Source organism: Podarcis erhardii (genome assembly GCF_964252035.2).
Source record: "Podarcis erhardii genome assembly, chromosome: 9".
In the NCBI taxonomy this organism is placed as follows: Eukaryota; Metazoa; Chordata; class Lepidosauria; order Squamata; family Lacertidae; genus Podarcis; species Podarcis erhardii.
Window position 1 is genome coordinate 6,670,415 of NC_138512.1, and position 27,080 is coordinate 6,697,494.

Here is a 27,080-nt window from a genome sequence, read left to right on the forward strand (position 1 = left end):
ACTTCTGACTTAAAATGCTTTGGTAGCAGGTGATCAGAAAGGTCTGTGCATGAAACCCTGGAGAGCTGCTGCCATTCAGAGCAGACTGTACTGGGCTAGGTGGACCAAACAGCCTGACCTCGAATAAGGAACTTGTGCCAGCTTCTCATCCAGCTGGGTACCCTTCATTATTTGTACATTTGTATGTAAGAGGTGCTTGTGGGGGGCAGCCTGGAAGGTATTCTAATCTCCAGTATTAGGGAGCCAGCTGTTCTTCAGGGATGAAAGAGAGGCACTCTGCACATGCTCTTGTCTTAGCTGCTTCTTGTCTTGCTGTTCCAGGAGCAGAGTCTGCTCTTAAGCACTGTATTTCACAGGCAGCATTTATTATTTCCCCCTTTTACATTTTACCTTCCTCCAAGGAGCCCAATTGCACTTGTTTCCCCTCCTCTCAACAACCCTGTAAGGTAGGCTTGAGGGTTAGTACTGTCGTAAGGTCGCCTATGAGCTTTGTGGCTGAGTGGGGATCTGGGCCAACGTCTCCAGGTCTGCTGTCCCACATGGGAGGAAGCTCTCCAGATCCTCCTTCCAAAACAACGTACCCAGACTTGCTCCTTAAAGGGAAGAGGATGCAATGCAGAATTCAGCAAATTAAGTGACTGCGTTGTTAGGAAGATTCTGGACACTTTATTGCACATTCTTTCCAAATTGTTTGCAGGGGAGTTAGATTCCGGTTACATGAAAACAAGGGTTATACCACACTTTCCAGTGCGTCTCCCTGTAAATTTCCTTTATTGCAAAAAGTTTGATGGGGCAGGGGAAGCATGTTTGTTGCACAAGGGCCTCAGCACCAAGTTGAACTGCACAACTTGTTGTGCCAGCATAGGATGAAATCCCTCTCCCCAATAGTGGCTTCTCCATCCTTGCTCCCAAGACCATGAGTCATTCTTGAATTTACCTCCCCCTACCCGGGCACCCCTCTCTCTCATATCAGGATTTCCCCCTGTCACGTTAGGCCACTTGGCATAGCAGGGGAGAATCAGAAAGGAGTTGAAGGATCAAGTCTGAACCAGATGCCCTTCCTTAAAGGCAGAGAGAATATGCCCATTTCTCTCTCCCTCCGTCTTTAGCTTTATGAATCTTTGTTCATTTAAGATGCTTTCAAAAGCTGGCTGGCCTCCCTGAGTCACACAAGTCCTCCTCCTGTTTTGATAAGACCAGGGGTCCCCAAACTAAGGGCCGCGGGACAGTAAGGCCCGAGGGACTCGTTTATCCGGCCCGTGGTGACCCCCACCGCCCGCTCTTACCGGCGCTGCGCTGTGTGGCTGCCCACTTCCGGGTCGGAGGAGCACCGGAAATAGCTTGTGCACATAGAATCATAGAATCATAGAGTTGGAAGAGACCACAAGGGCCATCGAGTCCAACCCCCTGCCAAGCAGGAAACACCATCAGAGCACTCCTGACATATGGTTGTCAAGCCTCTGCTTAAAGACCTCCAAAGAAGGAGACTCCACCACACTCCTTGGCAGCAAATTCCACTGTCCAACAGCTCTTACTGTCAGGAAGTTCTTCCTAATGTTTAGGTGGAATCTTCTTTCTTGTAGTTTGGATCCATTGCTCCGTGTCCGCTTCTCTGGAGCAGCAGAAAACAACCTTTCTCCCTCCTCTATGTGACATCCTTTTATATATTTGAACATGGCTATCATATCACCCCTTAACCTCCTCTTCTCCAGGCTAAACATGCCCAGCTCCCTTAGCCGTTCCTCATAAGGCATCGTTTCCAGGCCTTTGACCATTTTGGTTGCCCTCCTCTGGACACGTTCCAGTTTGTCAGTGTCCTTCTTGAACTGTGGTGCCCAGAACTGGACACAGTACTCCAGGTGAGGTCTGACCAGAGCAGAATACAGTGGCACTATTACTTCCCTTGATCTAGATGTTATCCTCCTATTGATGCAGCCCAGAATTGCATTGGCTTTTTTAGCTGCCGCGTCACATTGTTGGCTCATGTCAAGTTCGTGGTCAACCAAGACTCCTAGATCCTTTTCACATGTACTGCTCTCAAGCCAGGTGTGCAAGTGTTATTTCCGGTGCCCATCTGGGTTGGAGGAGGTCCGTGCACATGCGCACAAGCTATTTCTAGTGCTCCTCTGACCCGGAAGTGCACCCAAAATAGTGTGTGCGCATGCGTATGGGCACGCGCTCCCCTGCCCTCCGGCCCGCCGCGCGATCGGTGCTGGAGACACCGGCTCGAGGCATGGTAAGTTTGCTGACCCCTGAATAAGATGCTCTGTTGGTCTATGGCTGAGTGGTGGAGCAGCTGCGTGGCATGCAAAAGGCCCCAGTCCTGATCCCCAGTGCCAACTCCAGGGGGAGCTGGGGGAGCCCCTTGCCTGAAATCCTGGAGAGCCATTGCAGCTGGTCAGTGGGGAGAACTATGGCGTGATGTGGGCCAGCAGTTTGACTGGCAAGAAGCCTACTTTTCTTGGCCACCAGTTTGTTGCCCGCTAGGTGCTTGGGACTGCAACTCCCATCTGCCCCCCGTCTGAGAGTTGCCATTGCTTGGAGGATAGCAGGATTGCAAAGGCTGGAGTGGCGTATCGGGACCCCGGGTTGAAATCCTCTCTCACCAGCTGCAGGTCTTGTCTGTCCTGAGTCTCCCAACTTCATGAGATGGTCCAGAGTTTGAGTACTTGGAGAGAGGGAGGAAACTGTGTTCATTTTGTGGCTACAGGGCCTGGTTTTTGTCCTGTGGGGAGGGAGGGAGGCTGAGTTCCGGAACAAGAATGCTATACTGGGATGTAAGGGAGGTTCCCTAGAATCATAGAATCATAGAGTTGGAAGAGACCACAAGGGCCATCGAGTCCAACCCCCTGCCAAGCAGGAAACACCATCAGAGCACTCCTGACATATGGTTGTCAAGCCTCTGCTTAAAGACCTCCAAAGAGGGAGACTCCACCACACTCCTTGGCAGCAAATTCCACTGTCGAACAGCTCTTACTGTCAGGAAGATCTTCCTGGTCCGGGGTGGCGCAGTTCAGACATGTCCCTCATTCCGGCCACCCTCTGCTGTGCTGATCCTGGGCTTTGGGGCTCCATCTGCTGCCCTCTCTGCTCAGAGAATCTTTGACTGTCTTGCAGGGCCTAAAAATAGATCTGGCAAAGGAAGGAAGAGCAGTTATGAAAAGTGGAAGAGAAAATTTAAAAAGCGAACTCCTAGAGGCTAGGGCAGGGTTGGGGGGCCTTTTCCACCACGAGGGCCCTAACCCCTTCCTGGTTGGAGGGGGGCCAGTGGGAGGGCAGGGCAAAGGTAAACAGAACAAGGGAGGTAAATTGGAGCCCCCCTGTTTCCTATTATTGCGTTTCTTGTGATTGTAAGGGGTTTTTTAAAAACAGTTTTTCATGTTGCATTCTAAATTTGTATACCTTCTTCCTGGACCTTAGGGCCAGGGCTGTAAATAAAAAAAATAGCATAGTAAGAACCCCCCCCCCCTTTACCTTTCTACAGTAGGCTACAACAGGAGGCTTTTTAAAGCACCACACTGGATTCCTGATTAACACCTTTAGTTGTATCTTTATAAATTTTTAAAAGACTGTTGACCTACATGTCTTTAAATGACTTGTTACTGTTTTACATGTTTTTTTAGATGTTAAAAATTGGTTTAAAATGTGTTTTTATCTTATTTTTAATTGCATTGCTTTGTCACATTTGTTTGCTGCCCTGGGCTCCCTGGGAGGAAGAATGGAATATAAATTTATAAACAAGCACTCTGTGGCCCAGATTTTTTTTTTAAGGGCCAGGCCACCTCCATGAGGAAAAGGCCATAGCTCAGCAGTGGAGCATCTGCTTTGCATACAGAAGGTCCTAGGTTCAGTTCCTGGCTCCTCCTGGAAGGGCTGAGCGAGACCCTCATTTGAAATCTGGAGAGCTGCTGCCAGTCAGTGTAGACAACACTGGCATGGATGGCCCATTGGTCCAGCGTGTTATCAGACATTCTCCTGCCTTCATTCACAGGCTCTTCCCAGCACCGCTGGCCAGGTGCCCCCTTGCACAGCTCCCATCCTCTCAGCCTCCCACTCCAGGCTCTGCCAGATGCCCAGGCAGAAAACCTAAGGCTTCCCTGGGAGCCAGATGTGAAATAATCACATTCGCTTGGAACAGTTTATCCTAATCCCTAGCAGACGGAGAGTTTTCGTTCGCTCAGGCAGGAGGATTATTCTCACCCCTCCCTCTCTGCGCTTCCCCCAAACTTGCAGTGCACTTCGGGGGGGATAAACCAAACTCCAGCAATTTCATGAGTCTGCATGGTTCTCTATTTTTGAGAGCAGCTGTCAAGGGTGGGCCCCTCAGGCCTGGACTGCAGGATCTATCTCATCTCTACTGGTGTATTGACCTCTGCTTGAAATAGCAGATGGTGGTGGACTCTCCTTCATTGGAGGTTTCAAAGCAGAGGTCAGGTGGCCTCCTGCCAAGAATTCTAGGAATTATTATTATTATTATTATTATTATTATTTGTGCCAGTCTGTCAACAGGGTATACAAAAATACAACAATAGCACACCAGAACATCATGCATTACAAGCGTCCCCAAACAGGGCTGCCTTCAGATGTCTTCTAAAAGTTGTATAGTTATTTATCTCCTTGACATGTGAAGGGAAAGCGTTCCACAGGGAGGGCGCCACTGCTGAGAAGGTCCTCTGCCTGGTTCCCTGTAACTTTGTTTCTCGCAGGGAGGGAACCGCCAGAAGGCCCTCAGAGCTGGACCTCAGTGTCCGGGTTGAACAATGGGGGTGGAGATGCTCCTTCAGGTATACTGGGCCAAAGCCTTTTAGGACTTTAAAGGTCAGCACCCACACTTTGAATTGTGCTCGGAAACAAACTGGGAGCCAATGAAGATCTTTCAGGACCAGTGTTATATCATCCTGGCGGCTGTTCCAGGTTACCAGTCTAGCTGCCGCATTCTGGATTAGTTGTAGTTTCCAGGTCACCTTCAAAGGTAGCTCCACATAGGACCTGCCCAAGGGTTAAAACCTACTGGGAAATGATCTATAATGAAATTAAGAAAATCCTTAAGTGGACATTTGTAAAGAAACCGGAGGCTTTTCTCTTGGGCATGGTCGGCCAATTGGTACCAAAGAAAGATAGGACCTTTTTTATGTACGCAACTACAGCAGCAAGAATTCTCCTGGCAAAGTATTGGAAGATGCAAGAATTACCTACTCTGGAAGAATGGCAGACGAAGGTGTCTGAATTTATGGGACTGGCAGAGATGACTGGCAGAATCCGTGATCAGAGGAGAGAGACAGTGGAAGAGGACTGGAAAAAATTTAAATTATATCTTAAGAACTGTTGCAAAATCTTAGACTGATAAAATGTTAAGGGTTAAGAAATAGAGAACTATAGCTGTAAATATTCAAGTTAAGAGAATTTTGAGGGAAATTAAATATTGAAAGGGAATGAAGGATTGCTAAAAAACTTTGAAACAGGGGTGCAGTGAAGGGGAGGCGTGGGGAAGTCATGTGTTGTTTATGAATGTTTTTATTTGTGTGGTTTTTTTTGTTTTATGAAAATTAATAAAAATTATTTAAAAAACAAAAAAACAACAAAGGTAGCTCCACATAGAGTGCATTGTAGTATTCCAAGCAGGAGATAATCAGAGCATGTCCCACTCTGGCAAGACAGTCTGCGGGCAGGTGGGGTCTCAGCCTGCGTACCAGATGGAGATGGTAGACAGTTGCTCTGGACACAGAATTGAGCTGCGCCTCCATGGACAGCTGTGAGTCCAAAATGACTCCCAGGCTGCGCACCTGGTCCTTCAAGGGTACAATTAATTACCCCATTCAGATCTAGAGAGTCCCCCCACCCTGCCTGCCCAAATAGTACTTTCGTCTTGTCAGGATTCAGCTTCAGTCTGTTGACTGCCATCCACCCCCCAACAGCCTCTAGACACCCACACAGGACCATCACTGCCTTCACTGGTTCTGAGAGGTGCAACTGCATATTGATGAACACCCAGCCCAAACCCCCTGATGATCTCTCCCAGTGGCTTCATATGGATGTTGAAAAGCATGGGGGAGAGGACACCGTCCTGAGGCACCCCACAAGTCAGCACCCAGGGGTCCAAACACCCCACACTACTTTCTGGACTTGACCCAGAAAAAAGGAGTGGAACCACTGCATAACAGTGTCCCCAACTCCCAGCCCTCCTAGGGGCCCAGAAAGATACCATGGTTGATGGTATCAAAAGCCGCTGAGAGATCCAGCAGAACCACGAAGCAGCTGCCCACTGCAGAGTCAGGCCATTGTTCCACCTCATTCAGTGTTGTCTTCTCTATATCAAGTGGCTGCAGTTTCCCAGCATTTTAAATACTGGCCTCATCAGCACCATGCATTCAAAGTGCTAGGGTACCACTCTAAACAGTTACCACTTTCCTCCAAAGAATTCTGGGAGCTGTAGTTTGTTATTAGCACTGAGTTTGTTAGGAGGCTCCTATTCACCTCCCAGAGCTGCAATTCTGCTCCTGCTCAGGCTGCACAAGGAAAGCAATTGGTTCCAGAAATTCATTCCAATTGTGCAGATAAAATACAACTGATAGAATTCTACAATATGGGCAGTTAGTGTGTGAAAACAGTCCAGATACTATGATCCCCAGATGGTGAAGATGTCAGGCTCCAGCCTGGCGTCCAGACATCTTAAGCTGGTCGCAAATGATCGAAAACCAGGTTCAAAATGTGCTTGGTACCTGGCTGATTTCAAACACTGGTTGCAGCCTGTCTCCCATTCCCCTTTAACCATGGTTTGGTGCATGTAGCACTAGCTGGTTAAGAGTGTCCTTAAACCTGGGTTCAGAAACCAGTTTCAGTCTCACAGCCTGGGGGCCACATTGTGCAAGGGACAAGGAACCTGGGTTTCCAAAGGGCAAGCAGGAATTTGAGTGGGGTGAGGGTAAAAAAATACTTTAAAAAAAATATATGGTGTTGAATTTGTGAAACTGAACTGCATTTCTTAAACAAATCAACCACTGGACAAAGAAGAAGACAAGCCTGACAAGCCTGGGATTAATTCCGAACAAACGGTGCTTTCTGAGCTGCTGTCACTCCCGGGTGGCTACCATGGGGACGTTTTTGCATTTCCTGGTATAGGAGTTCAGGCTGGCAACCACATTCAAAAATTGTGTTCTGGAAGCATGCTCTTCCCTCTTGCTGGGGTCACAGCTGCACCTTGTGTTTAAAGCACACTGAAAACACACAGGATCCTGGGAGGGCTTGTTCGCCTCAATGGAGCTGCAATTCCCAGCACCCTTAGCAAACTGTAGCTCTCAGAATTCTTTGGGGAAAGCTGGGTGCTCTGTGCCTCAAATGTACAGTTGAGGGTGCTGGGTATTGTAGTTCCCAGGAATGTTTTTGGATGGGTGTGGATGTGCTTTGAATGAATGGGGTGTGCAAGCCTTCAAGCCTCTCCCTTGGTTGCCAGCAAGCCTTTGGGGGCTTGTAATGAAATCTTGCAGGGGTCATGGGTGGCGCTGTGGTCTAAACCACAGAGCCTAGGACTTGCCGATCAGAAGGTCGGCGGTTCGAATCTCTGCAAAGGGGTGAGCTCCTGTTGTTCGGTCCCAGCTCCTGCCCACCTAGCAGTTTGAAAGCACATCAAAGTGCAAGTAGATAAATAGGTACTGCTCTGGCAGGAAGGTAAATGGTGTTTCCGTGCGCTGCCAGAAGTGGCTTAGTCATGCTGGCCACATGACCTGGAAGCTGTCTGCAGACAAACACCGGCTCCCTTGGCCAGCCAGTAAAGCGAGATGAACGTGCAACCTCAGGTCCACGACCTTAGGTCCACGACTGGACCTAATGGTCAGGGGTACCTTTACCTTTACTGAAATCCTGCAGTGAGAGCTATCTCTACGTCTCCAGCATGAATCCATCTCTTTCCCAAGAGCCAAAGGCGGAGAGTCTGGACTTTGGCTGTTGACGTGGACACCTAGTCTAGGAACCTGCTTGGCTGTGATCATGTTGCCAAACGCCACTGACAACTTCACTCTTGTTTTTAATTTTTAAAATCAAAACACAGCTCCTTGGGGGTCTGAGCTCTGCTGCCCCCCCCATCCTTTTTCCTGCCCAGCTCACCTGCTCTTCACCGCAGAGTGCAGAACCAGGTGACTTACTAATGTGAATATTCTTGCGAATGTAAAACGAAGCCCGGCTGGGTCAGGGCACCAAGCTCCACTTTCTCTTTCTCAAAGGAGCCAATGAGATGCCTATGAGGAGCAGGCCATGAAGAAGGCATTCCTCCCTCACTGCTTGGCAGTTGCTGTTCAGAGGTAAACTGCCTCTGAACACGGAGGTTTCATTTAGCTGTGTTGTTGATAGACCTGCCTTCCATGCATTTGCCCAGTCCCCCTTTAAAAACCTATTGAGTGTTATTATATTTTTTAGCAGCAGCAAGCCGACTCTCTCAGGTAGTGTAGTGGTTAGAGGGTCAGATTAGGACCTGAGAGAGACCAGAGTTCAAACCCCTTCTCAGCCACGAAGCTGGGTGAGCTTGGGCAAGTCACTGGCACCTTCATTATATACCTTTGGGTACCAGGCAAAAAAGTTCCTCTTTAACCAGGCCTTTGGTTGACTGACATTCAATGTGCTCTTAAATTGTTCTTGGGTGAGTTATTGAGTTGTTCTTGTTTTTATTTTGATTGTGTATTCTGTGTTTTTATATTGTGATTTTATTCTGTGAACCGCCATGAGACCTGTAGGTATAGGGCAGTATACAAATTTAGTAAATAGTAGTAGTAATAATAATAATAATAATAATAATTTATTAACTGTACCTGTTTAAAAAGCCTATGCTTGTATTAAATTGTGCATGCTTTTATATTTGTGGTGCAAAAGCATGCACAATTTAAACAGGTATGGTTAACAAATGGTGAAGCGGATTTTTTTTTGTTTAACCCCTCTGGGAATTGTAGTTCTGTGCAGGGGAAGAAGGGGGTCTCCCAACGGCACTCAGAACCCTTAACAAACCAGAACCAGGATTCTTTGGGAGGGGGAAGGCATGCCTGTTTGGTGTCATACCACTTTAAATATATGGTTTCTCTCTCGCTTTTTGTTCTGCTGGCCCCGTGATTCTACCTTATCTCTGTTCCTCTTTCCCTGCTATTTTTAGCCTCTTCAACCAAAAAGAAGCCAACAGGAGCTGTTTGCTCTGTGCTGCTGTAAGTGAATAAACACTTCTCATTTCTACCTGGGCGCAACTCTCTCATCTTCTTTCTTTGAGTCCCCAGAAGACACAGACAGTTTTGGGGCTTACATGGTGGGCAGAAGGGGAAGCGGCCGTTTGGAGGAGGGCAGAGGGCACCTTCCCCTTATTCCTAAAAAGTATCCCGTGTGGTGCAAGGGGAAATGACCCAAAGGGGCACGAGATAAGACTCTCTTACCCTCAAGAAGCACGCCTAGGATTGCTTTCATGTGAGCCAGCTGACTCGCGCAACAGCACAGAGGCACAAGATGTGCAGCATTTCTTGCAGCGCTGCACGGTTGCCATCCTGGCATCCAGAGATCTCTATATGGTTGCAACTGGACCCGCGCCTGGCAAAACGCCTGTGGAGTTTCAAGCACTGCTTCCAGCTCTGATTCTATGATTCTGGGGGTAAAAGTCAAGGGGTTCCTCCATGCACCTGCAATTTGTCTCTCTGCCCTCCATCTGGGCAAGCAAGAGGCATTATCAAGGACCTTCTAAAGAGGGTGCAGAACATGGCCGTTGGGGTGTGTGGTCTGGAGACTGAGGGGGTGACCTAGGAAGAACCCCAAGTGCTGTGCAGAGAGGCTCAGAGAGCTGCATTCTGCCCTTGGGCCTGAGGGTCCCCAAGCCTTCTCTCATGGCACAAGGCAAAGAGAGCCAATAACACAGACATCCTCCTGCCTCCTCATTCCAGAGGACTTTGGGGAGGAGTTGTTCAGATAGATGGGTTTTTTGGGGGAGAAGGGACAGTTAAAACTGTTGCTTTTGACTAAGCACCCCTTTTCCAAAGCCCAGAGTGGATCTGGGCTCTGTGTTCACCTTACAGTTCAGTCTGCATCATACCACTTTGAACAGTCATGGCTTCTTCACCCAGGGAATCCTGGAAACAGTAGTCTGAAAAGGGTGCTGAGAGTTGCTAGGAGACCCCTCTGTCTCACCCAGAGCTACAATTCCCAGAGTTCTCTGGGGAGAGGGATTGATGGTTGAACCCCTCTGAGAAGTTTCTTTGTGAGCGGAGGTCTCCTAACAACTCTCAGCACCCCAGGCAAACCCTGGATTCTTTTGCGGAAGCCAAAGTGGTTTTAAATGGGCAGGGTGGAGTTCAACGTGCCACTAAGTAGGGATGGGGGCAAAAGCGAGGCCTTTGCACTGCAGGGCTCCCCCCCCCTTATGCTTTGCACCTTATCCTTTTCCATAGGTTTCCCTACCTCTCTGGAGCAAGTTTAGGAGCTGTGGAAGGGAGGAGATAGTGGGCGCATGCCCTTGTGTGAACGGACCTCATTCCACGCATGCAGCAGCCTAGCTGAATCCCACCCAAAATGTGGATGAGGCCTCAGTGTGAAGAGATGCATCAAACAGGTTTTTTTTCTTGGCCAGTAATAGTACCACTCTATTCCGCCTTGGTCAGACCACACCTGGAACGCTGTGTCCAGTTCTGGGCGCCACAATTTAAGGAGGATGTTGACAAGCTGGAACGTGTGCAGACGAGGGCAACAAAGATGATCAGGGGAGTGGAAACCAAGGATTATGAGGAACTGTTGAGGGAGCTGAGTATGTTTAGCCTGGAGAAGAGGAGGCTGAGAGTAGATACAATAGCCATCTTCAGATGTCTCAAGGACTATCCCATGGAAGATGGAGCAAGTTTGTTTTCTGCTGCTCCTGACTAAACATCACGAAGAACTTTCTGATAGTAAGAGCTGATTGGCAGCGGAACAGCTGAGGTTGTGGGCTCTCCTTCCTTGGAGGTTTTTAAGCAGAGGTTGGATGGCCCTCTGTCATGGATGCTTTAGTTGAGATTCCTGCAGCCCTTGGGATCCCTTCACACTCTACGATTCTGTGACTGTCCCTTGGAGCAAGCGCTTCTCTCCTGCACAAATCCTGGGCACCGGCCAGCGCTCAGCCCATCTTCTTCCCTCATCACCTACCTACGCCTTTCTCCATCTCAGAAGGAGATGGAGGGGAGTGAGAAGGTCCCTTGTCTGATGGACGCCTCTAGCCAGTGATCTCATCCTTCCGCATGGCTCAAGGCGCTTCAGACAAAGTGGGGTTTGTTCTGAGGAGCCTGTAACCCAGCTGGTGGGTCTGTCAAGCCCGGCTGGCCTGCCTCTGCTGCTCACTTCCCCTTGCGAAGGCTGAGTTTTAAGGGCCTCCCAGTTAATCATGTCTGGGACCGAACCATTGTGGACCGAATCCTAGTACTATTTGCATGTTCAGTCTCCAAACCTAGGTCCTTGCATTGCGTGCAAAGTGTGTGCATGGGGAGAATTAGCAGGTTTTTTGCAGAAATAAAGAATAATATTTAAGAGGGAATATTCCCCCCACAAAAAAAGATAAAGCAGCCCAATGAATTTTCTCAGCTAGCATAGAATGGTGCCAGATGGTTTTTTTGGGGTAGTGAAGGGCAGGAAAGTATGGAAAAGGGGGGATATTCAGGGAAAGGGTGTGGTCTGCTTGCATCCCAAACAGGAGCACCCCACATGACAACATTTTGTTACAGGTACCACTTGTACGTATAGATCTTAAGTGAGGATTTCCTGCTGAGCACGTGCAACCTGGACATCAGCAATAGACGGAACAGTTGAGTGGAGTTTGTGGCTTTCGGTGACTGCTAACCTTGATGGTTATGTTCCACCTCCACTGTCGGAGGCAGTAAATGCTTCTGGATATGAGCTGCTGGGTATCACAAAGGGACAGAGTGCTGTTGCTCTCAGGCCCTGCATGCGGCCTTCCAATAGATGCTTCTGGTTGGCCACTGTGCGAACAGGATGCTGGACTGGACTGAATGGGACACTGGCCGGATCCAGCAGTTGCTTTACATTAGCATGCCACTGGCCAGGTCTATAGAAACCAGCATAAAAATAAGGTTAATAGCAGTTTAGGCTTCTTCCTGCTGGCAGGCAGTGTGACTTGATGGTCCATGAGGTCCCTCTTAATCCTCTGCCTGTGCAGAGGATTGGTGCATACCTGTGAAGCCCAGTCTGGCAGGTGGCAAACAGAAAGGCATCCTGGTCCACACAGTGGTTGCCCCAGAGTCCTAGCTGCTGATGTAGTTCAGCTGCTGAGAAGCTCCCTCTGGACGTCTTGCGGTCTGCCTTGTCCTACCGAGGGCTGCTGCTCCTTCCTTGCAGGCATCTTTGCCACCCTGCCTCTGGGCATCATCTTCAGACCTTGGGCAAGTGTGCCGCCACACAGCTGTCAAAGCAGATGCATTGGAGCACTGGCTGCTATGAATAACAGCTGCTGGTCTTGAGGGGGGCTTCCCTTGGAGAGTGGAACAGCACAATCCTAAATATAGCAGGCGCTGCAACAAACAGGTGTGTGGCCCAGGGAGGGGGGGAGAGATTTCTCACATGCAAACCACCAAGGGCCTGCAAGGCAGGGAGAAGGTCTTCCAGGACTCACAGCCAAGATGAGATGACTCTTGCGGTCCCTTCCAACTCTACAGTTCTGTAATTCGGTGACTTGTCACCTTTTGGGGGGTGGCAAATGAAAGGGGCCACCGTTTTAGTTGATTTAAAATCTAACTGGTTAACTGAGTAAGCACCTCAGGCTTAGGCAAAACGCCGTGCAGGAAAGATACAGGGCTCAGAGGAAAACGATAAAGTGCTTGTGAGCGTCTTGAGCATCTTATTCGGTCTGTTTTGGATTCCAGGTCCCATCAGCTGCAGCCAGCATGGCCAATGGTCAGAGCTGAGGGAAGTTGCGATCATTATTTGCAATTGCATCTTAAAGCAAAGGGTTTGCCCCTGAAAATGCTCACCTGCGAGGAATGTGCGAAGGATTTGTAGGAGCTCCTGCTGCAGGTGCGCAGTGAGGGTTCTCATCAGCTGGGGAAATACCGTATTTTTCGCCCTATAGGACGCACTCCCCCCTCCTAAAATGAAGGGGAAATGTGTGTGTGTCCTATGGGGCGAATGCAGGCTTTCGCTGAAGCCTGGAGAGCGAGAGGGGTCGGTGCGCACTGACCCCTCTCGCTCTCCAGGCTTTGGGCAGCTCTCCGCAAGCCTTGCGAGCCCGGCGCGACTTCCCGCTGGGTTCCCCAGGCTTGCGGATAGCAGGCTGTTCTGGGGGCTGGGGTCGGGGGAAGCTCGGGTTTCCCCTGCCCTAGCCCCGCGCCTGGGGGGGGGGAATATATATTTTTTCTTTATTTCCCCCCCCCCAAAAAAAACCTAGGTGCGCCCTATAGGGCGAAAAATACGGTACTTTGCAATGGAAGCCCACCAGGTTCTGAATTTTACTAATAAAAATGATGAGCACATTTTTATTTTGACAAATGTTATGGACTTCATATTTGAGCTGTCTCCTTCAAGGTATCGGGAAGTTTTCAATGCTTGATGTACAGTTGTGCTTTTATACTATGTTGGAAGCAGCTTAGAGTGACTGGGGCATAAGCAGCCCTTTTTTGCCGCCAGACAGGGTATGTTTTCCTGTGTTTTTAATAGCATGCTGCGGTCGTGGTGCTTTACAAGCATGGAGCACATCCTCTCGAAGGAAAGAGGACGGCACACCTTTTAGAAAAGAATAGAGCTATTCCAAAGCTTTCACTTGAAACTCTTTTGCTAATTTCAGCTGGAAGGTGGAAATTACTTCAATTTTGTGTGGGAGGCAAAAAAATTAAAACTTCGAAGAAAGGAAGGCTGTTTATGTTTTCGTTGTTTTGTTTTGTTTTTTAAAAAAGATATTTATTAAATTTCCAAATATTACCAATAAAAAAAAACAATAACACAACAATAAAAACAAATACACACGACAAACAAGTATAATTTCAGTCCCTTATTTTCTTATTCCTTCGTTCCCTGACCTCCTCATCCCTCCCCTTTCTGTATTCCAATTTCTAGTTATCAATTCAACAAATCCTCTCCCTTATTCTCAAATTAATATTTCACCTTTCTTTTCCTTTTACTTAATCATTATCGCTGAAAACCTCTTAACTTCTAAATCCACGTCATTCTAGCATTCATTAATTTTGCAATATTTCCTGAGATAGTCCTTAAATTTCTTCCAATCTTCTTCCGCCGTCTCTCTTCCCTGGTCCCGAATTCTGCCAGTCATCTCTGCCAGTCCCATGTAGTCTATCATCTTCATCTGCCATTCTTCCAGGGTGGGTAGATCTTGTGTCTTCCAATACTTTGTGATGAGTATTCTTGCTGCTGCTGTAGCATACATAAAGAATGTTCTATCCTTCTTTGGCACCCCTTGGCCGACCATATCCAGGAGAAAGGCCTCTGGTTTCTTCAAGAAGGTATATTTAAATACCTTTTTCAATTCATTATAGATCATTTCCCAGAAAGCCTTAATCCTTGGGCACGTCCACCAAAGGTGAAAGAATGTTCCTTCAGTTTCTTTACATTTCCAACATTTATTATCGGGCAAATGTTAGATTTTTGCAAGCTTGACTGGGGTCATGTACCACCTATATATCATTTTCATAATATTCTCTCTCAAGGCATTACTTGCCGTAAATTTCATACCGGTGGTCCACAACTTTTGCCAGTCAGCAAACATAATGTTATGACCAATATCTTGTGCCCACTTAATCATAGCTGACTTAACCGTTTCATCCTGCGTATTCCATTTCAACAGCAAGTTATACATTTTTGACAAATTCTTAGTATTGGTTCGTTGTTTTTTTAAATCCAAATGTAGCTGACTCCAACTCCTGCCACCCTAGTGGGTGGGGGGAAGCTCTTCTGCAGCAACTGCGGGGGTTTCAGCTCCCCCCCCCGCCCCCCGCTTTAGACAACTGAAAGGGGAAAATGCTCAGAGAGTGAAAGTGATGATGGAGCAGTGCATAAATTTTTTAAAAGCCCATCAGCTTGTATCATTTCAAGTGCTGTGAGCAACTTGGATAACAAAATTACATAAAGCTGGGCTGCTGCAGCTTCCAGAATATTTAGTGATTCTATGACTTTCGGTTAGGATACAGAATGGGAGAGCAATTCAATTTATTTCACACTTCTAGGTGACATTTCTCCTAGAAGGCTGTGCTGGGCACTTGTGGTTTTTTTCTGCACTTTCACTTGAATGCATTGTAGGCTGGATTTCAAGTTCAGGGACATTTCTGAAGGTTCTTTGGCAAGAAGAAAAGGAAAGGTGGCTCTCAAGGTATGTGGACCATTTGTGCAAACCCAGCCTCACACTTCAAAGCAGAGGTGGGCACCCTGTAGCCCTCCAGGGGCGGATGAATTCGTTTCCTGTCCTCCCTGGCCATTGGCTGTGCTGGCTGAGGTTGAGAGGAGTTGGAGCTCAGCCGCCTTTGAAAGTCCAGAGCTTCTTGGCTCCCTTGCTTTTGGAGCAAAAGATGGGTTTGTGGGTCCTCTCCCCTTTTTGCAGACTGATAATTCACACCTCCTTAGAGATGGCTCCCCCCAACTGCACTCTCCTCTCACTCACTGTTCTTGACAAGCTTCCCCCTCACAATCAGTTGTGTTCTAATGGATCCTCAGCATTTTCTGAAGATGGTCACCTGCCAAACCTCTCTGGGCGCTGTAGAACTAACCGTATGTCAAGGGACACCAGTCACAGAGACAGGGAGGGAGACACCATGAAAGATTTGGAGTTTTGTCTTTCTCTCTTAAGTAAGTGGCAGGTCTTGGGTCTACCCTGTGGGGGTCTGCTCTGTGGGGTGTGAAGAATGGCTAAGGAAAGAGCCAGAATGGGGCAGCCGCTTGCACCGATCTGTCCCCATGAGCCTCTCCTGGGGTTCAAGGGGCAGGTAAAACCTTTCCCACTGCAGAGAGCCTGTAGCTTCATCTTACTTGGGTGCAGGGCTGGCTATTCAGCTGGGAAAAGTGTGTTATATTTATATGTGTTCTGTAGCAATGAGAGCTATTTAGTTTTAAAATTGCTTTTAATTGTTTTTAATGGTGTAACCTGCCCTGCCTAAAGCACAGGTAATAAATGATATGATGTGTTGTGATATTTCTAGTTTCAATGTTACAGAGCTTCATTGCTCATGTAGCATCAATTGTTTTCAATGATTGATAAATATTCAAGGGGAGAATGAAGTCTGTGACTCCTTGCCACGATGGAGGGATTTAAAGTCCGGATGTCTGACACACACGAGACTGTCAGGAGACTTCTATATCACAACCACAAATGATAAGTTGCCATACCCAATTTCAAGTGCTGGTAAGGACTTTTAAAAGCCCTAGACTTTTTGGAACCAGGTTATTTGAAGGACTTTAAACCCACCTGAACCTGCCCTGGGCTGTCGAGATCCATCACACTGGCAGGCACAGGAGACAGGGCCCTTTTGATGGTGGCTCCATACCTGTGGAATTTGCTTTCCTAGAGAGGTACATAGGAATTTTACTTTACTGGCTTTAAAATGAACCCTGAAAACTTGTTTTGTGTTGAGTGCTGCTTTTTTGTGTGCGATGTTCTGCATTGTTTCAAACCACTGCTGCTTTGATGTCACAATGTTTTTAGTATTATGTGGAGAGAGAAAGATGATATGAATGAGAGAATGATGCTGGAGGGGGAAAGAGCTGTCCTGGTTTCCCAGCTTCCATGGGTCTCTCTCCTCTCATTCTCCTTTCAGAGAGAAGGTGGTGGTGCATGTCTGTGCGCATGAATGCTCTCTGCTCACAGGAAGTGGAGCGTGACTTCAGGTTTCTTCTTTCTTGCCCAGGTCTCATGGTACCAAGTGACGTGTCCTTCTTGTGAGATCCAGTCCCCAGAACCCCCTGAGAAAATGTCAGGAATGCAGGTAAGGTGGGAAAAGGCTCTCCATATAGAATCATAGACTCGTCGATTTTAGGAGAGGTTGTTCTGCTATTACAACTATTGCTGTTAGAAGTCTCCCAGAACAAGTTACAATGAGTTATAGCGAATGCTAGTCCTACTCAGAGCAGGCCCATTGACATGAATGAACTGAAGGTGGCCACATTTATTAATTTCAATGAGTCTGCTCTGAGTAGCAGTAGCTTTGGCTGTGTGTTTAAAAATGACACTGAGGAGGAGATGGGCGTACGAGGTCTGGGGCCCCACCCAAAGCAGCATCCCTGGTTAAGGGGTCAGGTCACAAGGGATGTGGGAGATGTTATCTGCTTGAGACTCTGGGCAGCTGCTGCCGGTCAAAGTCAACAGCACTGGACCAGTTGCACCAATGCTCTGACGAAACAAGGCAGCTTCCTGGTGCTTAAGAGTCCCCCCCCCCATCTTTTACATGGGGACTGAATTGGGACAAGTGAATAGTGGGGGGCCGGGGCAAGATTTCAAAGTACAAAAGTGGGTGGGCTTGTGATCCATTCCTGGAATAATTACTGGGGTGTCACAGTACACCAGCAAGCGATCTCCCCTTCCCACCCAGAAAGCTCATTTTAAAAAAAAGTTTTCAAGCCCTGCGGATCTGTGTGGTTTCCTTGATCTCAAATAACAATTTCTTAGTAGAGCTTCCCAGGCGCTCAGCAGGGCAAATGCTGTGAGATTTGCTAGCACCCCTCTAAGTAAGGAATCAAACCATTGGGTGCATTTGTAATAAGCACGGTTTTGGGAAGCACCCAGACGCTGGTCTGCTCCGCTAGAGAACCGGGGCGGGGTGTGCGCACCTCTTGGTTTCAGTGCTGTGCAAAGGTGGGAGCACTTGCGCTCTTCCTCCCCTCCCCCTTCTCTGGTTGAGAGGTTCTGAATTTTGCACAACATCCTGAATCTACAGAAGCCTTCAGCTTTTGCAGATGCATCGTTTTTGAGAGCTGGGCGTGTGGCTTCTTGAACGTGGCGTGTGCAAGAGCCCAAAGGTGTAACTCCCCGGCCCTTTATGCCATCCCTAATGTTAATCTGGGCTGCAACATTTAATTAGCTGGATAGGTGGGAAGGGGTGCCTTCCAGAGGCTGGTATGATCCTGCTTTGGGTGGATGAGATGGGGTCGTTGCCACAGTTCAAGGACACATTTCAGTTGGTCCAAAGCCCAGCAGTCCGAGGTGCAGGGAGTTGTAGTCTGACAGCATCTAGGGGGCCCCTGGATATCCAACCTGGTATTTTTTCCCCTTAAAAAAAAAAGCAAGCATGTTTTTCATTCAGAACTATCCTTTCAATCCTTTTGCATCTATGTTTCAGAAAAAAAGACAATCAAAACATTTGATTTTAATAGACTCGGATTTCTTTTACCAGGCGATAGCTGTGCTCTGAAGTCTTCCTCTTCCCTGGTCTCTTAGTTTCCCCCCTCAGTCCTCCAAAAGAGAATTAGATGACCAGTGTCTGTCTGTCAATCAGATTTGTTTCTTGGAAACAATTGTACATAATCACAAAGGCCACATTCACAGCATGCATTTAAACCACCATGACAGCACTTTAAGCAGTCAAAAGCATTCGAAGAATTATGGGACCTGTAGCTTGGCATGGGGGCCAAGACCCCTCTTTCCTTTCTCAGAGCTACAGTTCCCAGAAATCCCTGTGAAGAGGGATCGATAGTTAGACTTCTCTGGGATGCTTCAGTTGATATTCCTGCACTGCAGGGGGGTTGGACTAGATGGCCCTCAGGGTCCCTCCTTCCAGCTCTGTGATTCTGTGGTTCTGTGAAGTGCCAAGACCCTGTTGAGTCAGCCATGTCCTTCTTCTCTCCCACAGGCCGTTTGGCCATCTGGTACGGAATGTATTGCTAAGTACAACTTCCATGGCACGGCGGATCAGGACCTCCCGTTCAGCAAAGGGGATGTCCTCACCATTATCTCTGTCACCAAGGTAACCCATGCATCTCGGGTACCAGGGAGAAATCAGAAGTTGGGGGCGTGGGGGGGGGGCTCATTTTTCTCGCCCATCAGCAAAGCTGACTGGTTCCTTTATTGGAGGCAGTAGACCTCTGAAAATGGGTTGCTGGGAATCACAACTGGGGAGAGTTGCTGTTGCTCTAAGGTAGGGGTCGGCAAGGTTTACCTCCCCTGGGCCAGTTCACTCCAGCAGAGATCCCTTCGTGGGCTGGATTGCGCTTGCACATGAGCGCCTGCGATTTCCAGCATCTGCGCCTGCGCAGATACGATTTCCGGCATCTGTGCATGCACAGACGCAATTTCCGATGCTGCGGAAGCAAGTCCCCACCCCGCACTGTGCCGCGCCAGTTTAGCACAGTGCGCGGGGACTCACTGAGCGGGCAGCTCTGTTCGGGGGCAGCTTGTGGGCCGGTAAACAATGCCTGTGGGCCGCTTGTGGCCCATGGGCCTTAGGTTGCCTACCCCTGCTCTCGGGTCCAGCTTGTGGGCTCCCCCTTGGGAGTGCTTGGCCACTGTGGCAACAGAATTCTGGACTGGATTGGCCCCTTCTAAGGATGGGGCAGAGGAGAGCCCAAATGGAAAGTCTTTGACCGAATGCAGCATTTGGCTTGGGCGATGCATCAATATATCCACCCAGGACTGGTTTGAGGGCCGGAGCACGATGGAGCCTTTACCTGGCAGTATATCGCAGGTGAAACTGCTGCTGCTCCTGACTCACTGTGCTCTGGTCCTCAAACCGAGGGCGGAACGAGCCACAAGGCTCCATGGCCAATATAGCTTGTTCCTCCCTTTGCTTTTCAACTTTGCAGTGTATAGCTATATCACGGTGTTTGGCTGGTGATACATCACGTTGTTGAAAAACTGATATCGCCCCTCCCTGCTCATGGGCACTACAAATTGCTTCCAGTGTCGGAGGCAATATGTCTCTGAGTGCCAGTGGCCGGGGAATCGCAGGTGGAGAGCGTTGCTGCCCTCATATCTTGCTTGTGGGCTTCCCATGTGTGTCTGGTTGGACCCTGTCACGAGATGCAGGTATTTGTTTGGCTCCAAGAGAGCTCTTCACATGATGCTAATGTGGTACTATCCGCAAGATCCAGGCATTTCCTTCTGTGGCTGTGATCTTCCTTCCCTCCCTAGCGACCTGAAAAGGGACAGGGAAAGCAATATGTTTTAATTGATGTGAGCGTTATTTAAAGTTCTTCAAGAGTAAGCCACTTGGTCAAGTCCCAGGGAGAGGATTTGCAGACTGAGCCACTGGATTTGTGAGAAGAGGCTAAACATTGGCAGAGTGTCGAGCTGCCGGGTGGCTGTGAATTTCGAGAGGACAACAGAACGGGACATGAACCCCATCAGGGGCAGAAGCCGAGGCTGTAAATCATCCGTTATAGCCCATGATGCAGGAAAGAGATTCTGTATGTTTATATACTGTGCATTTTGCACAAGTGCAGCACAAAAGGGGGTTCCACAAAAACAGGACTGATTTCTGGTCATAGATTTTTATATGGTTTTAATTGTATTATGTATAAGTCACCGTCTTCTTTTAAATGAACAACAGCATATAGATATATTCAGTGCCTTTTTCCGGGGGTACTCAAGGATACACAGTACCGGCAAAAAAAGCGCTGGATGTATTCATTGCATGCATCCATCTGAGGAGACGATGGAGGAGTCCACCTTTGGGGGTGTTGGAAAGTCGCTAGGATTGCTGTGATTGCTGCTTTTCAGGGGGGTTGGTCTAGATGACCTTTGGGGGTGCCTGCCAACTCCACGATTCTACGCTCACAATTGCTTTCTCTTGCCAGGATCCCAACTGGTACAAAGCGAAGAACAAAGTGGGCCGCGAGGGGATCATCCCAGCCAACTACGTGCAGAAGCGGGAAGGGGTGAAAGCTGGAACCAAGCTCAGCCTGATGCCGTGAGTCCGGGCAGATGGGAGACGCCTGCTGAGCTGAGCTTTGCGCACAGCTCTGGGAGGAGGGCATGGGCAGGCGGCTGGATCAGCCTTTCCCAACCTGGTGCCCTCCAGGTGTTGTGGACTCCCAGCTCCCATCAGTCCCATCAGCGTCATGGGAGTTATAATCTAGCAACATCTAGAGAGCACCAGGATATTTGGGGAGGGGTTCTAGATTGGGGCATCTGGCCTCAATTGGGACTCCAATTCCCACCAGCTCCAGCCAGTGTGGCCAGTAGGCAGGCCTCACGGGAGCTGGAGGGCACCTGGTTGGAGAGGCCTGGCCTAGATGATCACAAGGGCCTTTGGGAAAGGTGTGTCAGACAGCACCCATTCAGTACATGCAGATTCCTCCCCCTTCCCTATTATCCTCACAGCTGCTTTGCAAGTTAGGCTGTGCCAAGAAGAAGCCCACCCAGAGGGCAGCATGACTTGAGTGGGCATCTCAATGCAGATATACTAGTATAGTTCTCTGTCTCAGTCTGTGACACCGCGCTGGCCCTTAGCTCCCCTCAGTAAGCACCCCCACACTTCCTGCCTCTTTCGCCCATGCTCCCCATAGCTCAGGTTCGATCCTCAGCGGCCTCTCTAGGTGGGGCTGGGGGAGAATCCTGCCTGAAACTCTGCAGAGTCGCTGCCAGTCAATGCAGGAAATCCTGCGCTAGATGACTAGCGGTCTGTGCTTGCAGGAGAAGTGCCATAGCGTGGGGGGTGCAGCCCTTAGGGTTGAGTTGTGCAGGCCATGGACACCCCCGAGGTCGTCCACAGATCCGTATATTCCGCAATAAGGGAAAGGCTGCCGTTTTCCAGGATTTTGATTAGCAGAACAGCGTATTCTTCAGAGAGGCCTGAGACCGGATCCTGCCTGTGGGCTTCCCCTTGGGGCATCTGTGTGGCCGCTGTGAGAACAAGATGCTGGACGGTGGGCCTTTGGCCTGATCCAGTAGGACTCTTCTTATGGAGGCCTCTTGTGATAGCAGAGCCTCCATGTCCAGGGAGAGTCTATCCCTGAATACCAGATCATGGGGAACAACATTTGGAGAATGCTTTCGCACTCGGGTCCTGCTTCTGGGTGGCTTCTGTGAGAAAAGGATGCAGGGCTAGGTGAGCTAATGGCCTGATCCAGCAGGTGCTTTGCATGTTCGTATGACGCGCAAGGCCTGATCCATGACAAACAACAGGAAGACTCCCAGGGGTGCTGGCACACAACAGAGCTGCTTCTTTCTCTGTGAAGGCGCTCTGCGCATGCGCAGAATCAACAAGCCAATAAATAGAACTATACAGATACAGATGTAGTTGCAAATATGACAATGTATTAGCTTGGGGATCAATTCCTAGTTGTTGGAGGCTGTATGATGCAACCTTCCTTCCTTCAGTTGTGGGCATTGCAGACCAGAAGGCATTGCATCTTCCTAATGGTGCTAGCACAGAGGTGGGAACTTTGAGCCCGGAGAGCCAGTGGTTAGAGTGTAGGACTAGGACGTGGGAGAGACCAGGGTTCGAATCCCCCCACCCAGCCATGAAGCTCACCTGGGCAAGCTTGGCCCAGTCGCTGCCTCTCAGCCTAACCTACCTCGCAGGGTTGTTGTGGGGATTCCAGCAGGGAGAAGAGCCATGCGCACCGCTTGAGCTCCTTGGAGAAGCAGGGATATAAATGCAATAAGGAAATAGTAAATATAAACAAACAAATAAACCTGGCCTGGTTGTACAGGTACATCAACCGGCTTTAAATCTCTAGGCTGTTCCATGGAAGTGTTAGAAAAATGGCTAGCCATGATTCCTGTGTTGTCGGGCAGGGGGTGGGGTTAGACTGAGTGGCCCTTTGGGTCTCTTCCAGACCTATAGTGCTATCTATGGTCCTGTGGTTATGAGGTCCAGCTCTGAGGGCCTTCTGGCGGTTCCCTCATTGCGAGAAGCAAAGCTACAGGAAACCAGGCAGAGGGCCTTCTCGGTAGTGGCGCCCGCCCTGTGGAACGCCCTCCCACCAGATGTCAAAGAGATAAACAACTACCTAACATTTAGAAGTCATCTGAAGGCAGCCCTGTTCAGGGATGCTTTTAATGTGTGACATTTTAATGTATTTTTAATCTTTGTTGGAAGCCGCCCAGAGTGGCTGGAGAAACCCAGACAGATGGGCAGGGTGCAAAGAATGAATTACTACTACTACTACTACTACTACTACATGGGTTTCGTGGAGACTGCTGTGGTCACTCTTTCTTTCTTCCTTCCCTCTCTCTCCATCTCTCTTTCCCACCCCCAGCTGGTTCCATGGGAAGATCACGCGAGAGCAGGCGGAGAGGCTCCTCTACCCCCCGGAGACGGGCCTCTTCCTGGTGCGCGAGAGCACCAACTACCCCGGGGACTACACGCTCTGCGTCAGCTGCGAGGGGAAGGTGGAGCACTACCGGATCATCTACTCCTCCAGCAAGCTCAGCATCGACGAGGAAGTCTACTTTGAGAACCTCATGCAGCTGGTGGAGGTGAGGCTTCAGCAAGGGGGGCAACCAAAATGGTCAAAGGCCTGGAAACGATGCCTTATAAGGAACGGCTAAGGGAGCTGGGCATGTTTAGTCTGGAGAAGAGGAGGTTAAGGGGTGATATGATAGCCATGTTCAAATATATAAAAGGATGTCACATAGAGGAGGGAGAAAGGTTGTTTTCTGCTGCTCCAGAGAAGCGGACACGGAGCAATGGTTCCAAACTACAAGAAAAAAGATTCCACCTAAACATTAGGAAGAACTTCCTGACAGTAAGAGCTGTTCGACAGTGGAATTTGCTGCCAAGGAGTGTGGTGGAGTCTCCTTCTTTGGAGGTCTTTAAGCAGAGGCTTGACAACCATATGTCAGGAGTGCTCTGATGGTGTTTCCTGCTTGGCAGGGGGTTGGACTCGATGGCCCTTGTGGTCTCTTCCAACTCTATGATTCTATGCTTCAGTAGCAGGGCCAAGTCGGGCAGAGCTGCAGAATTGCTTTCCTGGTGCCGGCGTCCCTTTGGGACGGGGCAGCAGCGAGGTTCGGGCAGCAAACGCACCGGTGGAGCCAGTTCTGCCCTGCCACTTGTGTGCTTCAGCCCTGCCTCTGAGCGGCCTCGTGGTCCAAAGGTGGGCCGAGTCTGGCCTGTGGGCCAGAGGGGGTTGCTGCCATTATGATCGTTTATTCAGCCATTATGCAAGGACATCAAAGTGCACTGTGGTGGGAAGGTAAACGGCATTTCCGTGCGCTGCTCTGGTTTGCCAGAAGCGGCTTAGTCATGCTGGCCACATGACCCAGAAGCTGTACACCGGCTCCCTCGGCCAATAAAGCGAGATGAGCGCCGCAACCCCAAAGTCGGCCACGACTGGAACTAATAGTCAGCGGTCCCTTTACCTTTACTACCGTAGTTATGCAGTGGCAGTGAACAAATCATACAGAATCTGTCATAAGGAATAGACGGGAAGTCTGATCGATAGAAAAAGACCTCTTTTGTTTTATGTTTTGAAGGTTGTTAGTTGATGTATTAATTCTCTTCTTTTTGCTTTGGCGGTGATGGAATTTTTATTTTCTTATTCTGTATGGTGTGTTAATGAATGGTATCAATAAAATCAAATAATAATAAAATCAGGACTGCTGTGCCCCTGAGCTGCCACCCTTTGTGCCTGCACGAGGGAGCTGGGCTGTCGCTAGATGTGTTGCCAGATCAGCAGGGGCCCCTGCCTTCCACCTAGGGTTGCTCAGCGGTCACAGCCTGCAAAGCTCAGACTTGTGGAGGGTTTCCTGTTTCTTGCAAGGGCAGGAAGATGCTCTGAGCAATTCCGAAAGTGCCCTACTTGCAGAGCAGGTGTGGGGCCCAGCCAGGGTGTGTGTGTGTGTGTGTGTGTGTGTGTGTGTGTGTGGAGAGGACCGTGTGCTTATTGGGATGGGAGGAAGAAGCAGAGGAGTCAGGGGCCCTCCTTCCAAATAGGAGGTGAACCCATGTGAAACGCCTCTTCCCTCTCTCACACGACAGAGGAGGACACCCCCACAAGCTGCTCTCCTGGGGTAATAATACTGCAGAACCCACAGAATGTAGGGCGGTGGGCCACTGTCGACCTCCTACTGCCCCCTTGTGGGGGGATGCCGCCACTGCAACCAGGCTAGATGTGCAACAGACCTTTGAATATTATTATTATTATTATTATTATTATTATTATTATTATTAATACCACACCCATCTGGCTGGGATATACAGTGGTACCTCGGTTTAAGAACAGGCTGGTTTAAGAATGATATGATTTACAAAGTGCGCAAAACCGGAAATTGTGTCTTGGTTTGAGAACTTTACCTCGGTCTCAGAACGAAATCCGAACGGTGGAAGGGCACTGGCAGTGTGAGGCCTCATTAGGGAAAGCACGCCTCGGTTTAAGAAAGGTTTTGGTTTAAGAACGGACTTCCGGAACAGATTCGTAAACCAAGGTACCACTGTATATATGTATATATTCCATTCAGCCTCTCTCAAATATAATAGACTTAATTATTTTTATTATCAGGGCCCACAGATAGGGTAACTGTAAGCATGAGTAACATCAACTTTCAATGATAAAACTACAGTAATGTAAGTCGTAATAAAGCAGAATATCAGTAGAATCTACACTCTAAAAACAAAAACAAAAGATGCTCAAGGCCGTGTGATGCCTGCTCTGCCTTAGCACAAAGTCAGTTGTTTTGTGTGGCAGGACCCAGACTCTGGAACTCCCTGCCTCTTGAGACCAAGCAGGCACTTTCCCCGGACTCTTTTCTGTTCCTGCTGAAAACATTCTTGTTTCGATGAGCCCAGCCAGATGCTTAGAAATGCTGGTGTGAATTTTAATCTGTTTTTGTATTTTAACCTTTTGTACATTTAATTCCCCCCCTTGATTTTATTTTTTTAATCGTTTTGCAAAACTCTTTGAGTGTTTTGTTTTGTTTTACAATCAAGTGGTGTATAAATGTTAATAAATAAAAAGGCCAAGAAGGCGTCTTTCTCCATGGAAATGCTGGAGGAGAGTAACTCCCGTCTCCCTCTGCACACAAAGCAATCCTCCTCTGCTGAGCTGCAGCCCCGTCTCAAAGGGATTCTGCCAGGCCTCAAAACTCCCAGCCCTCGAGGACCTGGAGGAGAGCCCAGCGCCTACATCTTTTCCCTATTATTATTATTATTATTATTATTATTATTATTAATATCCCACCGTTTTCCCAGACATGTACTCAAGGCAGTTTACAGACAAAATAGAATCAGCTAAAAACAGGGGCACCAATCATTAAAAAAAAAAAAAAGAACTAAAACACTCTGTCATATGATGTATTAAAACATTCAGATAACTATAATAAAAACATCACCGTACCAGCCTTTTCCAGAGAAACAGTCAGTTCCCAAAAGCCTGTCGGAACAAGGAATTCTTCAGCTGCTGTCAGAAGCACAGCAAAAAGGGAGCCACTTTGGCTTCTCTAAGAGGGAGTTCCAAAGACAGAGATTCTACCCCAAACTCCTTCCCACCTTTGCCCAGCTTCCATGTTTTTGCCTTTGGGCTTCTCCCCCCGCTTTTCCTATCCCAAAAAACTTTGTGACGCCTCTCTGGAAGACTAACCAGTCCAGGGCCGTGTTTGCTTCAGAGTCTTCCAGCACAAGAAATCTGACCACAAGATTGCTTGGTGATTTTCCTGCAACTTGCAGAGCTGTCCCTTTGGGACTGTGGTGGCTGCTGGAAAGCAGCGGGCGTAGAGGTAGGTGGACAATGGCAAACTGCCAGTTCTAGTTTTGCCACCCTCCTCCGCCTCCTGGGTGAGTTCTGCAAAAGCAGAACCGAGGCAAAGGGGGGGAGGGCAGCCAACAGGCAGGGACCGCTGACTTCAGATAAGAAGGCAAGTGGGGGCAGCAGAGGTAATAATAATAATAATAATAATAATAATAATAATAATAATATTTTATTATTTATACCCCGCCCATCTGGCTGGGTTTCCCCAGCCACTCTGGGCGGCCTCCAACAGAACACTAAAATACGATAACCTATTAAACATTAAAAGCTTCCCTAAAGAGGGCTGCCTTCAGAGGTCTTCTAAAAGTTTGGTAGTTATTTTTCTCTTTGACATTTGGTGGGAGGGCATTCCACAGGGAGGGTGCCACTACCGAGAAGGCCCTCTGCCCGGTTCCCTGTAACTTGGCTTCTTGTAGCGAGGGAACTGCCAGAAGCCCCTCGGCGCTGGACCTCAGTGTCCG

The 27,080-nt window shown here is 48.7% G+C and overlaps 1 protein-coding gene across 10 annotated transcripts in view; it reads left to right on the forward strand.

Moving 5' to 3' along the window:
* The window catches only part of CSK (C-terminal Src kinase), a 67,752-nt gene that overhangs the window by 26,724 nt on the left and 13,948 nt on the right, over nt 1-27,080 (forward strand). For 9 of the 10 annotated variants that reach the window (XM_081876313.1, XM_081876307.1, XM_081876309.1 and 6 more), the window contains exons 2-5: nt 16,842-16,919; nt 18,780-18,893; nt 20,722-20,834; nt 23,131-23,350. In XM_081876313.1, the coding sequence (XP_081732439.1) occupies nt 16,905-16,919; nt 18,780-18,893; nt 20,722-20,834; nt 23,131-23,350 (462 nt within the window). In that variant the 5' untranslated portion in view covers nt 16,842-16,904. Of the gene's footprint in view, nt 1-15,217; nt 15,314-16,841; nt 16,920-18,779; nt 18,894-20,721; nt 20,835-23,130; nt 23,351-27,080 lie in introns of those variants that run through there. The other variant, XM_081876310.1, reaches the window with a different exon arrangement.